The 14,636-nt window shown below is 36.5% G+C and overlaps 1 protein-coding gene across 1 annotated transcript; it reads left to right on the top strand.

The window, feature by feature from the left end:
• Window positions 1-11,335: 11,335 nt before the first annotated feature.
• LOC131681852 (large ribosomal subunit protein eL43) lies at window positions 11,336-12,935 on the top strand. Its single transcript, XM_058962916.1, has 3 exons — window positions 11,336-11,464; window positions 11,713-11,841; window positions 12,659-12,935. The coding sequence occupies exons 1-3, from the start codon at window positions 11,462-11,464 to the stop codon at window positions 12,794-12,796; spliced, it is 270 nt and encodes an 89-aa protein (XP_058818899.1). The 5' UTR covers window positions 11,336-11,461; the 3' UTR covers window positions 12,797-12,935.
• Window positions 12,936-14,636: the final 1,701 nt, after the last annotated feature.

The following is a 14,636-nucleotide window of genomic DNA, read 5'->3' as shown; positions in this document are numbered from 1 at the left end:
CAGCTTGCCCTCTGTAGAACATTCAGCACAGGGTTGTTAATCGATCATTAATCGTCATCGTCGATAACGTTAACCACCCGTCAACGTCATCGGAAACTCCGTTAACGATAATTTATCGTCGGATTCATCGTCATCGTCGATAATTCATCGGTGGTTATCGCGATACATTTTGCGTTACTTTCCCGTTTATTGGAGTTGAAGTTGATGCGGTCAACTTTCAATTGTTTTGAAATAAATAACTATTGGAGGACATGTTGTTGGCAGTTGAAAATCAATAGTTTTGGACATTTTCAATACACAGGGGGTTCGACGATGTGTCAAAATGGATTTTTTCAACTTTTAGGGAAATTATTATATTGAAGAAGTTATTGGTAAGTGAAAATCAATAGTTTTGGGCATTTTCAATGTACCGTCGGTGCGTCAAAATAGAATTTTTTTGAACTTTTCGCGAACTTTTTATATTGAAGGGCAGGTTGTTGGCAGTTGAAAATCGATAGTTTTGGACATTTTCAATTCACAGGAGGATCCACCAGTGCACAGTGTTTCCAAAGTGGCAAAAAGGTGAAATAAATTCTTTGAACCACGAAAAACATTTTTAGCTATAGTGTCTTCAGCAATTTATATTTTTTTGCATTTAAAAAGTATTAGTTGGGTGATTAATCCCTCTAAAGCTGAGCAGCAAGTTTTTGTTTGGTCATTTATGAAAATAAAAAAACTTTCTTTGGCAAAGTTGTTGAGAATATCTTAAGTATTAACTTCGCTGAAGAGACTATGTGTCTATCTGTCGATTTTAAATTACATTTGTGGAGATTTCTTTGATATACCCCTGAAAATTGCTTTTTTAAAAATACTTTTCCTAGTAATTTTGTAGAATTTCAAAATGTTCCAAGATTTTGTTCAGCATAAGAAAATACAGAATTTTTGTAATGTAAGTTTATTTGTATCTCTTACAACTTAGAAGTTATCGAATGTTGTGTCCAAAAAGCAAAACAAACACTATCAAAATTGTTTGGTGGGCTCCAACCTACGTTCAAGTCAAATTCGAGTAAATTCCTTCTTTAGCATATTTTTGTTATCTTAGAGATGCAAAAGATACAAAAATAATAATACTGTACTGTAAGACCTCCTTAAGGGAAATTTTTACTAAATGATCAGAACGGGTTATGAGGCTTTGTCGAGGGACTAAAGAAGAATATTTTAACCGCTCCGATTTATTAAAAAGAAAGAAAAAATATGTTAGTCCAGGTGTTTGCGTTTCGACTTCGTCTCTTCAGAACTAGAAAAAATATGTGCCGATTTTGCCAATGTCATCGTTTTATCAGCCTAAAATTCGCCAAGGGGCTGATAAAAACGGGTCTTCACTGTATTCAAAAAACCGACTAAAACTCTATTATGAGGCCGTTCATAAATTACACTACATATTTAAGGGTAAAAGAAGGAAGAATGAAGCATCTTGTTACATAGTGTAGAGAAGAAACGGAGGAGGGGGCTAAAAGCTTCTTAACTAGAAAATGTAATCAAACATTGGAAATGTGTATGTATATTCTCTTTTTTAAAATCCGAAATCTTCTAGTTTAAATTAAAATTATAATAAAATCTGTTAATCACCACACCACTAAAATGTGTAGTGTAATTTGTGAATGGCCTAATAATAGTGGTTTAGAAGGTTTTTTCAATACACTACAATTTTGCGTGCTATAAATTACTAATTACACAATAGCTCAAAATTTGTTTTCTTCATGGTCAAAACAATTTTGATCACCTTTTTGCCGCTTGGAAACACTGTGCACCTGGGACTCTTCTGCGCACAAACTTAATCGAAAAGTTGAAAAATTCAATTTTGACACATCGTCGGACCCTTCTGCGTATTGAAATGTCCAAAATTATTGATTTTCAATTGCCAACAACTTTCCCTTCAATATAATACACTTTCCCGAAAAGTTTAAATTATTTCATTTTGACGCATCGTTGGACCCCCCTGTGCATAGAAAATGTCCAAAACTATTGATTTTCAACTGCCAACAACATGTCCTTCAATAGGTATTTATTTCTAAACAATTGAAAATTAACCGGATCAACTTCAACTCCAATAAATGGGAAAGTAACGCAAAATGTATCGCGATAACCGATGAACCGACGATGACGATGAAAACGACGATACAATTATCGACGATGACGATGAAGGCGACGATACATTATCGTTAACGGAGTTTCCGATGACGATACATTATCGTTAACGAGTAACGCCGATAAATTATCGTGAAAAATGTATCGTATTAACAACCCTGATTCAGCACTTTTGCTTAAATAACGTTGCACTGTCCGAATGTGCGGTGAAGGAGTGTTTGCTCGATCGAACTCGTAGAGTTCCTTGCCTCCTTGTATGAATCTACAGGGAACATGTGATATGATTCATTATTTCCACAAGGTCTAAATGTAAATATCGTTACCTATATGTAAAAAGATCTTTTTCCAGCATAGTATACCGCATTCCTTGGCCACGAGTTTTGGCGCTACGAGATGATTTGATAATATGTCGATTGTATTTGAAGAAGTGATGGTGCGGCCCTCTAAATCTCTGGTGCTGCGGTCGGCCGTTCCGTAGCACGATCCAAGTTTAACTGCTCGGCATCATATGAACAAGTGGCAACGAGGGACTCACGCATTTCGCCATTGCCGGATTCTTCATCACAGCACAATGTATCGTGGGACATTTGAGTTATGTCAACTGTAACAAGATCTGACATAACCGGTTCATCGTTAGAAAATGACGTACACCCAGCCTCAAATTGTGTCGGTTCATCTGATTCAGTACTCCACTGATAAGGACTGATTTTGTCCGACATGTTTTCATCCAGACTCTCAATGACCATAGATTCGGTGTACAACGCGTCCGTCATTTGTCGCTTTGACGTCTCGTCGTCAACCAGAGTCGAGCTGAATATAGCAGCGAACGGACGCTTTTGGCTATTCATCGTAGTCACAAATTCTACCTTATGGACGTTCTTGATGTGAGCAAAAAAGTTAGAAACCCTCCAACGACCAGTCTTCTCGGGACGACAAATAATATAGTTTGCTTGTTCGCATAAATTACACCGAACTTTGCCAAATACTCCATGGGCATCTTCACTAATACGTATATCAGTTTCAACCAACGACTTTAGAAAATGCTTCTGCTCTTCAGATCCATCGAACCTAATACACAGAATTGTAAATCAATATTGTACCAACATTTCCCTTATTTAATTTTACCTTTTCTGGTAGAACAAGACAATCTTCTCACGCACAGAGTTTTCATTATCAATCGCATGATATTTTTTAGTTCCGGAATTATTGCTTTGGCTCCGTCTGGTGAAGAAACCGATTCCCCTTTTTTTAACAGCAGCTGCCACTAACTTGATGACGGCTCGCTCTCCAGCCATAAAACGGCAGGATTGGCATTGAATCTCCGGAAGCAAAGTCGAAGGTTAGCGCCAACGGATCCAAGTGAAACACATCTTATATCTCTTTCGATTTCTCGAATTTCTGGATCCCCTAAATTGCCTAACGCGGCATTTATATATTCGGAGTACTCCAAACAAGCCATAACTGTTGTTGGTATTGGTCCAACTTCCTTCTGCATTGTGGCCCAAAAAATATCCTGAGGAAAGTAAATTTTATATAATTGAATATACTTATTATATCGAATAATTATTGGGCATCGAATCTTACCATAATCACGAAAACTACGACTTCTACTTCTACGAAAATTTTTTATTCGGAATGACAACTGAAAACACGATGTACAAATCGCGAAGTTTGATCACAGTTTGCTGTGTTTAAAATACCTCTCAGTAATTGTCTATCCTTGTATTTATACAATTACATACGCGTCAATCCGTTTCAAAGCACAACATCAAAACCTCGATCAAAGCAACACTCTTTGCATACGGACGATATTGTATAAATGTTACTTTATCATTTCAAAAAAAGTGTCAGGCGTTTCCATTAAAAAGTCAAATCAGTATGTGTCACTCCCCTCGGTAAAAACCAGTCTTTGTACAGGAGGGCACAAATCCTTATTTCATACTCTGTTGCGTTTCGGCTATAATACTATAGCATAATATTCTTGTAAACATTACAGTAAATCCGTGTTCAAATTTACTATGGATCAAAATGGTAAAAATAAAGGAAAATTAAGACACAACCACTTAATAGGAAAAAGGACAATGAATCAATAAAAAATTCTATGCGGACTATATTAATTATTTAAACCAACTATATTTTTGCGTTAAAATTCACTTCATTTCCGGTAGTATTTATTATGCGTGTTGTTATCGTCCCGTCAATTTCTTGTTATAAGGCGAGGGGAACGTCACTTCAGAATAATTGTTATATTCCGTTCGATATTGTATAAATTTTCATTTTTTTCGGCAATTTTAGAAATTTTAAAAAAATTTCTATCACATCGAGTATTGCTAAAATATTTCAAAAAAATTCAACAAATTTATCCAATCTCAATCCAATTTTGCTCGAATTCCAATCAATTTAATGTAACTGGCAACTCTGCATGCTCCATTTTCGAAACTTTCAATAATTCTGACAACAAAATTTATGTTTCTGTTTTGATTTGTTCTTGCAGTTATGCTGCTGGCAATGTTTTGTTTTAATTTTTCGAGCACTGAAGCTGTCAAAACGTGAATTTCGAGCAATTCAATTTATTTTTATGACTCAATGACTGAATTATGACTGAAATTCGAATCCATTTTGATCTAACCAATACCAACTTTTATTAATCCAATCAGAATTTTTAATTATAAGTTTATTTCATTAACAAATCACGGAGTGTCGTTCCTCTCGTTATAAGGTCAAACTTTACCACGACTATGGTAAAAATAAATGCAATGCACCGACAAATTTCAGCTGACTATGATTTTCGTTTAAATATACTAGAAACATAGTATTTCTAAGTGTCAAGGGAATGTTGATGTGCGCCATTTCGATCCAATCAACTTGTTTTTGTTTTCCGTTGCAATTTGTATTGGTTATTTTATTGTGAGAACGAATTTTCTACAAAATAAATATAATTTATCATCCACAATCACATGTCCGGAAAACATTGCTGGAAAGTCTAGTGGTAAGTTTAAAATTAAATTTTAATAGTGGTAAGACAAACTATCGATGTAATTGATTCTTTTAGGACGACCATAAACCAGACTAGTTGAATTCTGTCTGGAATTTGAGCTCAAGCTTCATCATAGTCATCCGTAAGTACTCGTAAATAAAGTATATTTTCTAAAAAAACTAGACCCCTCAATGCATTCATAACTATTAGCAGAACGACGCACTTATTTGTTACATTATATTTGTTATATAGCAAAATCTTACTGTAAAAAGTATATCGCGCATGGTAAAATTTACTATGAACTTAAATCATCACGGGAGAATATTAGTTCTCAACTTGACTACTTTCATAGTAAAACCGAATAACATACGGTGAGATGAAAATACTACAAGCATAGTGAAAACTACAGAAACCAAAGATATATTAATATGGTACAAAATGATTGTTTACGTGGTTGCAGCGAAATCGTAATATTATCAGCTGAAAGTTGTGGGTACAATGTAATTAATTTAACCCTCTAAAATAGTAATTTCAACCGATACATTTTTTTGCGTGTACCTAAAATTGGGTTTCTTTTGACTCAATCTTGGAGTATCCTGGAGAAGGTAAAATTACACAAAACAATATCCCATTTTATGTATTCAAATTGCCCATTTTTGGAAGTTATTCGAGCTGTAAAAAATGGGTATTTTTTTTTCTAACAATGTGTACTTTTTATCCATTTCGCAACTACTCAATGAGGTAATGCCAATGGGTATATTGATCTAAATAATGGGTGAAAAATCCTTAAGAATTATTTCAAGCAAGTTAACCTGCAAACTAAGGATCGTTGCGAAAGCTGCAAATTATCGACCAACATCAGATTTCGTGGCGGAAAGGGAACATTTCAACAATGCTACGAAAACAACGGCTGCTTAGACTACTGAGGATGTTGCAAATATGCAACAGTTCGGCATTTTTAGAGCAGCCAAAAGATCCAGCCATCAAAAATATTAGAGGTTTGCGCAACGCCGCCGCTACCGCGCCGCGCCGACGATTGCATGTAAAAATAGTAAGCACATCGGCGTGACGCCGGCGCGCCGCCGATTTTTACCTGAAATTGGCGGCGCGGCGCACACCTCTAAAAAATATATCCAGTTGGCGGCTTTATTTTGTTTTCTAGTTTTATAATAGGATCTCTATCTGGATTCCTATTCTTTTATAAGGGGGCAATAATGTAAAATGAATGTTATTTCATTTTTTTTTCAGAAATAATTCTATTGACAGTATTTTTCATTTTGGCGCGATTTTCATGAATGGGCATTTTTACGCATTTTGTGGTAACAGTTCTGCGAAAAATAATGGGTAAAACATACCCAGGTTTTTTTTTATTTTTGATTATAGAGGTTTTAACCTTAAGGTCATTCGCCTCTTCGGGTTAGAAAAATCTCTTATGAAAAATTTCTAACCCTATGTGCGGGGTCGGGACTCGAACCCAGGGGCGCTGCGTACAAGGCAATCGATTTACCAATACGCTACGCCCACCCCCACATACCCAGGTTGACGTACTTGGTCTGTACTCATTAATGGGTACAAGCTCTTTACCTATTTAAGGGGTTATTCCACTTTTATTGAAAATGAGTAGTTTTCTACTCATTAATGGATACTTTATTTTATCAGTGTAGAGTCTGTGGTATTATATAAAGGCCTTATACACCATTTCTATAAACATTTTCGTTCTGTTCTGCTAAAAATGCCATGTAGTGGCTGCTAGCAAAGGACTCGAAGTGGTCGTTGAGGAATTGATGTAATTCACTACTTTTCGATTCAACATTTTCATGTTTTCAAGGACACCATTGTTCTAGTTTAGCTTAAGTGAGGGTACCCAGTCGATGTGTCACATCCGTGAGTTTCGCTGCTTTACTACAAATGCAATTAACACTACATCCTTTCAAATTCATGGTTTAATTACATATAACTCACCGGTAATAAAATGCAAACTACATATGTTCGCATTCATTGGATTGTGTGGTCTTGCAATGCAAGGATACGTTTTCATTTTTCTCATCGCTTTCCAATCAACGGAACAAAGGAACTCCTGGCGTCTTTTCACTCTACTAACAGTTACATACTACACAGTTACGATCCATTTAAATAAAAAAAATCACAACTGGTCGGTGTTAGGTCAGACCGGACTAAGTGACAATGTATTGATTTCGAGAAAAACGAGTTTAAAGTTTACATCGCAGCATCCTTTACGTTATAATTGGAAAATAATTTTTACCATAATTCTAGTTTGATGTTTCATATTTCAAATCTGGCAAAAGTCGAATATAGCTGAAGAAATTCTTTAACCAGCGCAATGATTAACTCATTTTTCGATGTTTTGCGACTTAGTCCTGTCTGACTTAACACCGACCAACTATCCAAATACATTTGGGTAAACACTAGCAGTAATAATCAATTTTCAAGCAAAAATAAACACAACTCAAGAAGAAAACATCCAACGCCGTTTCACCTGCAGCTACTGTCAAAATTAAAATGATGACGTCAGCGTGGATTGGACTATATTCGGTATATCCGCTCATTGAATGCTTACTATAAAATGCATTAAAATTACAGTAGAATAAAAGAGATGGAAATAGAAAGTCTACTATTTTTGTTTTTGAGTGTGGCCCGGTCAAACCATTTGTAATTTCATTCGTAATCCTGAATGGAGTCAGTATGGATTCCAGCTCAAATGCAACAACCGATTTCGACACTGATTGAGGTGATATTCATACTGATTACATTCAGAAATCCTAACCAGTTCCGGAATGGGTTTACAGACACTTTACACAGACTAGCGAAGTGTCAAAAATTGCAACCAAACGAACTGTCAAAAAGTGCAGCTAAACGAGCATGAGGGTTTTGAGAGGAGAAGTACCCTGCAACCCAGTCAAAAAGGGCAAGTTGCTGGCTAGCGGGAGGCTATTTGCCAACTCGGATGCGCTAATTGCCCTACAATTTGCCAGCAATTTGCTGGCAATTAGGGGGCTATTTTATATGCAACATTTGGGCCGCTGTCATTTTTATGCCGCTCTACCCGTCCTTAAATCGCCTAGGAAACGCGCCATTTAATCGCCCTTAATTGCCTGATATGAAAATTAAAAATAATGATTATTTTCGGATTCACTATCTACTCACATAAATTTATCGGTACACTAGGTAATCACCACCAGACTATAGGAAGAATCGATGGTGAAATTCGTATTGCACACCAAAACTTACCACAATCTGACTTTCATTTAGACTCAGAGATCTTGTTCCACTATACTTACACACGATTCCACAATTTTCCACATTCGTTGGCTAAGTTAAGTGCACTAAACAAGCAAAATACAAGCGGGAACGCGCCAATAGGGATCTTTAATTTAGAAAAATTGTGCCAGTTTTTCATATGTATTGGTAGCGGGTGTCCTTACGAGTACACTCATATCATTCTTAAACCTTAATTATTCTTTTATGATTTTTAAATTTAAAAAAACCAAATTAAACTCAACCAGCAAACTGACAGTTGTCCTACTAAATGACGTATCTGCAAATATCTCGTTCGCCTCATTGTTAACCGGGACAGCACCCCACACAGCATGATCTGGTACTTTGTCAATCCACTAGCAACCTGCCATCCCAAGTTTCATCTGCAAACTATGGTAGATCTGATAAGGCAACCTATAGGGTCGTGCAAGTCGCATGGGTTTGGATGTGTTATTGTCCTAAAAGGAAACAAACTAAAAAATGTTTTTTTCAATAGTTTCGGGCCAAAAAATTGAAAAAGGACTGAGATATTAACTCACGGTACTAATCTGCATCAGAATATGCCTTAACCCGAACACCCCTAAAGATCCCTATTCTTTAAAAAAAAAACAATTTTAATCTTAAGCCAAACATGAACCGCCATGTTTGAAAAACGCAAAAAACAACCAAGTCCATTTCAGCCGCCAGAAAATTTGTCTAAGTATTGAAATTGCCTTTAAATCGCATTCGCAAATTGCGTTTGTTCCTAGAGGCAATTAGCACAGGCCAGTTGAGTCAAACGTCAAACTTTTTAAATCGCCTGACCATGTTCGTCCGCATTTTTTGACAGGGAAAGGTTTAACTGGGAGGGAGAGTGAATTAAGAAAACTCACGTGTTTTTTGTAAACGGCCAATAAGCATACTGTCAAAATTTACTTTGAAAGAAAATTCCGTAACTCGCCGAGAATGGATGTTAACATTTTATGAAAGAGAAAAGTTTTCTCTTTCGTCCGCTGTTGTGATTTATAGTCGGCGATTATTGTGCTTTTCACCGAAGATTAGCATGCGACGGAATCAATTCAAAATAGCGAAGAAATGAAAATATACCCTGTTAGCTCCATCTGCCCAGTTTAGAGCAAACATCTAGCAATATATAGGCCCTGTTGGTCAGGTATCGGACGGTCATGAATTGATAGTTCATGGATTTATTCACCCCTTCATTACCTGTTGAGCGAAAATCGGAAATTATTTGTTACTATTTTTTGGTACCCATTTAATTTATTGTTTAGTGTGCCTTTTTGATTCCTAACTCAATCCCTTTGCATCCTCCTAAGTTCTTCCTTGGTTCAAGAGCAATAGTCGCTCGAAGACTTCATATAAAAATCAATTCAAATTACATTTTTGTAGCCTTGCGGAATTGAAAAGGTTAAATCTTAAAAATGGCGGTTTCGCAATCTTGTCGCGATCTTGTCGCTATCTTGTTTTTTCGCTATTTTTGCTAATTTCCAGTGAAAACCACAATACATATCGTGGTTTATTTTATTCGTCATTTTCTATTGTGGTTTTCACTGGAAATTAGCAAAAATAGCGAAAAAACAAGATAGCGACAAGATTGCGAAACCGTCAATTTTAAGATTTAACCTTTTCAATTCCGCAAGGCTACAAAAATGTAATTTGAATTGATTTTTATATGAAGTCTTCGAGCGACTATTGCTCTTGAACCAAGGAAAAACTTAGGAGGATGCAAAGGGATTGAGTTAGGAATCAAAAAGGCATACTAAACAATAAATTAAATGGGTACCAAAAAATAATAACAAATAATTTCCGATTTTCGCTCAACAGGTAATGAAGGGGTGAATAAATCCATGAACTGTCAATTCATGACCGTCCGATACCTGACCAACAGGGCCTATATATTGCTAGATGTTTGCTCTAAACTGGACAGATGGAGCTAACAGGGTATATTTTCAATTCTTTCGCTATTTTGAATTGATTCCGTCGCATGCTAATCTTCGGTGAAAAGCACAATACTCTGCCGACGAGTATGGTTCGTTTCATTGGAAACATGCTTTTAATTATTTTGACTTAACGAATTGAATTAGTGCGTTAAGAGAAACGTCGAAAAATATATATTACCCATGTTTAATGTGTGCTAATTGGTTACGTTAACTGTATTTGGCAACTAAACTGAATTGTGCTTCTAAAGTTTCGTTTCGTCAGACCAACAAGGAACTCCTTCATGCAGACATCGCGCTCTCGACATCGACAAAGCATACAACACGGTTTGGCGAGAAGGAATCCTCAGACAACTTGATCTATGGGAAATATTGTGCTTTTCACCGAAGATTAGCATGCGACGGAATCAATTCAAAATAGCGAAAGAATTGAAAATATACCCTGTTAGCTCCATCTGCCCAGTTTAGAGCAAACATCTAGCAATACATAGGCCCTGTTGGTCAGGTATCGGACGGTCATGAATTGACAGTTCATGGATTTATTCATCCCTTCATTACCTGTTGAGCGAAAATCGGAAATTATTTGTTACTATTTTTTGGTACCCATTTAATTTATTGTTTAGTGTGCCTTTTTGATTCCTAACTCAATCCCTTTGCATCCTCCTAAGTTCTTCCTTGGTTCAAGAGCAATAGTCGCTCGAAGACTTCATATAAAAATCAATTCAAATTACATTTTTGTAGCCTTGCGGAATTGAAAAGGTTAAATATTAAAAATGGCGGTTTCGCAATCTTGTCGCGATCTTGTCGCTATCTTGTTTTTTCGCTATTTTTGCTAATTTCCAGTGAAAACCACAATAATGCTTGTTCAAAATTTCCTCTCAAAGTGAATTTTGACAGTATGCTTATTGGTCCTTTTCAAAAAAACACTCGAGAAATAAAGTTTTCCGTGCAAAAACCGTGGCCGAATGAGTCCGTTCTCAGAGTCTTTTCCTGTTTCGAAACCGCACGCATCCAAACTGTCGTTTCTGACAGCCAATCTATTTCCGCCTGTTTACATTCTTTCTCTTCCAATATCCTCGATTGAAACAACTGCACGCATTTCGTTGCAGCATTTAAATTCGATCAATTTCAGGAGTATTACGATAAAATGGTTAGTTTATAGGTTTGAATGATTCGTGACATTTGTGAAAATTTGAAATTGTAAAAGTTTACAATTGTTTTTGTGCGGGATCACGAAAAAAATCGTTTTTGGTCTATTCGATACAAGGCTGCGACCAATATTCATTTTTCTTGTGTATTCCGGTGTATGTGTGGCACATAGATTATGATTGCGAAGCGATATAAAATGTCAACAATGAAGGAACTAATTTTGATTCATGCTCTTTTTGGACAAAATAGGCCAAGCGTACCAGGAAGGTCGGAATCGTCGGTAAATATGGTACCCGATATGGTGCCTCACTGCGTAAAATGGTGAAAAAGATGGAAATCACCCAACACGCTAAGTATACCTGCACTTTCTGTGGAAAGGTAAGAAACTAATAAATTTATATCAAGCATAATTTTTGAAAACCAAAATTCGCATTTGACCCAACCAAATAGAACGAACGCTCACGATCAAGATATTTAAAATGCGGTATATAGCAAAGATAAAGTTACGATGTTATTAGCATTACTCTCACATTTTCGTCATTGTAGTTTTGTTTTGGTGTCTGTTGCATTATCGTTGATTTAGTTCCGACGATTTTCGTGAATGACTATCATTTTGAAGTCAATTCTATGACCGAACTGCTCAACAAAGGCCCTGTTCCGACGAGGAGTGCTAACAGTTGTAATTTGTCAATTTTGAGCAGTGTATTAAAAACGTTATTCTAAGCATCACGCTTACACTTTCGACATTTTTCGATTAGTCGGTTCAGTATCTCATTTCTCAAGTATTCAATTTTGATTTACGGTAGGATACAATGAAATAATTGAAAATAAAATGTGACGAATGTGTATCAGCGGGTGTTAGACTAACATGATTTGTACTCTTTATTATACTGATTATAGAAACATCGATATTGAGCCTTTTAGTAGAAGGATTATCGTATAATTTAATGATTTAGTTCAAAAACTGATTAAATTCAAATAACGTACACCAAAACTAACAAATACAATGACGAAACTGTATTTATGCACTTATGCATTTTTCAACAGCATTGTCGAATAATGAAACGAAATTTTGTCGACATGTACAGTCAGATGCTTACAATGGGGTGAAGTGTTATATACGTATTTTTTCAAAAATCGTGTATATTTCCTATGTTTGGTTTTTGGTTGTAACTGATTGAATTTTTCATTACAGGATGCCATGAAGCGATCATGCGTTGGAATCTGGTCCTGTAAGCGATGCAAACGCGTAGTTGCCGGTGGAGCATGGGTGTACTCTACTACTGCGGCCGCCTCGGTACGATCGGCTGTTCGTCGTTTGCGTGAACTGTAAAGTGTTAGCTGTTTCCCATGGAATTGTAATTTGTTTTACGAAATTTACCAGGAAGTTTTGTTTCCATGGTAAGGCAAACTCTGGAAAAGGGATGTAGAACAATACAAGATCAGAACAACTTGGATCCATCGGGAAAGAATATCGAATAATAGTAAACATCTTTGGTTTCGGGCAATAGAGGCAAAACGCAAAATCTGCGGATGTTTAAAATTTTGATTACAAAACAGAAAACCACGTCGTTCTTAGGTACGCCACACTGTATAATCAGGCGCTAAGTATTTTATTTACAAATTAGGAAATTTGACTGAAATAATGTACATTTGTATGCATGTAACTTGCCTTAATGAATTTCTAAACGTGTTTGTGTAAAATGGAATCAATACTAGCCATCAAAATCTGAAATGTATTTTTGAGTTCTGCACCTATTGCTCGAAGCCGACGGTATATTGCACTCGCATTGTACAGGAAAGAAAGCCAGTCTACCTATCGTTCCGCCGAGCGATCTTACGTCGCAGAAGGGGGTGCTGGGTCTAGTTAGAAGCGTCCTGCGGTACAAGCCACTTCTAATTCTAGACTAAGTATAGTTTGTGGCACCTGCGTTACAAATACCACACGCTATAGCTTAATAAGCCGGGAATTTCTCGTCCAGTTAGTATCGTTCTGCGTAACAAACCAATACTAATTCTGGTCGTAAGACAATTTGCTTCCCCGCTTGCGTTACAAACAAGGAAATAATTTGACTTGAGTTTTATCAAAGTGGAAAAACCAACGAAGAACTCCAGGGTCTGGGCAGAAGTAAAGAATTTGTGACTGGAGTGAAGTACTACTCACAATTGCTCGTTTTCAACTTGATTTTATTATACAATTTTTTGGTTTATATACCTACTTTCCTAAAGCTAGCTATTTACAAATAATCGATTTTATTTGGATTTGTTTTGGTACAGAATGTTAACAACGAATATTATTGTCAACTCTGAACTCTGCACAAATGTTTTATTATCCAAGCCACCGCGCGAAGGCAAATATCGATATAATTACCGTCTTCGAATGCGCTGTGACCGGCAGTGGCACCAAAAATGCCGATGAAGCATATATGACCCTTGCGTGAGCGCGCATTGACTTATCGTTGGGCGCACTCGAATGTAATTGATTTTCCTTCTGCCTCTTTAGGTCAGAAGGAACTGTTCTATGGGTTCTATGTTGCGGCGGTTTATTTTGATTCTGCCGAACGGTTTTTTTGTGCTCTCTGCGAACAGCTGTTTGTGATTTTGCGTCGGCGACACTACCTTCTGGTCTTGTCCAGAGCAGAAGCTAGCAAGCGGTGAAGTCCGCTATAGATTTGTTGCTTATCCACCACAAACAGCTTACAGCCTTACTCTGCATTACATTGGATTGAATTTTTTGAACGAATGTGAATCGAACCTGTCTGACTCCCGTATGATTATTTTTGAAATCTTTCTTCAATTTTTTAGATAGATAAAAACGAAAGCGCACAATTCCGTGGGTTTGTGACGGTGAACTTCGGTCTACAATTTTTATGCTTAGAGATTTGTAGAGTGAACTCCATGATTCTGATGGTCCCTATAATCCAAATGCGGTGTGCTTCATGTAGCGGATCTGGGACTAGGATCCCAGGTTCAAACATGACATGAATTATGCTGTTGTTTGTATGATCTGTGTAAAACAACGTTTACCATAACTGTCGGGGAGATACTAGCAGTGACGTCATTTAAAGAAAATCAACAGTGAATATTTTCAGACTATTATTTAAAATTATTATCTATTTAAAAATTATTGTATTTTTTGCATAATTCAGTGATCAAAACTCAAAGCTTCATAA

Source organism: Topomyia yanbarensis, chromosome 2, assembly GCF_030247195.1.
Source record: "Topomyia yanbarensis strain Yona2022 chromosome 2, ASM3024719v1, whole genome shotgun sequence".
In the NCBI taxonomy this organism is placed as follows: domain Eukaryota; kingdom Metazoa; phylum Arthropoda; class Insecta; order Diptera; family Culicidae; genus Topomyia; species Topomyia yanbarensis.
The sequence above is the reverse complement of the archived record's forward strand: the minus strand, read 5'-3'. Positions and strand labels throughout refer to the sequence as shown.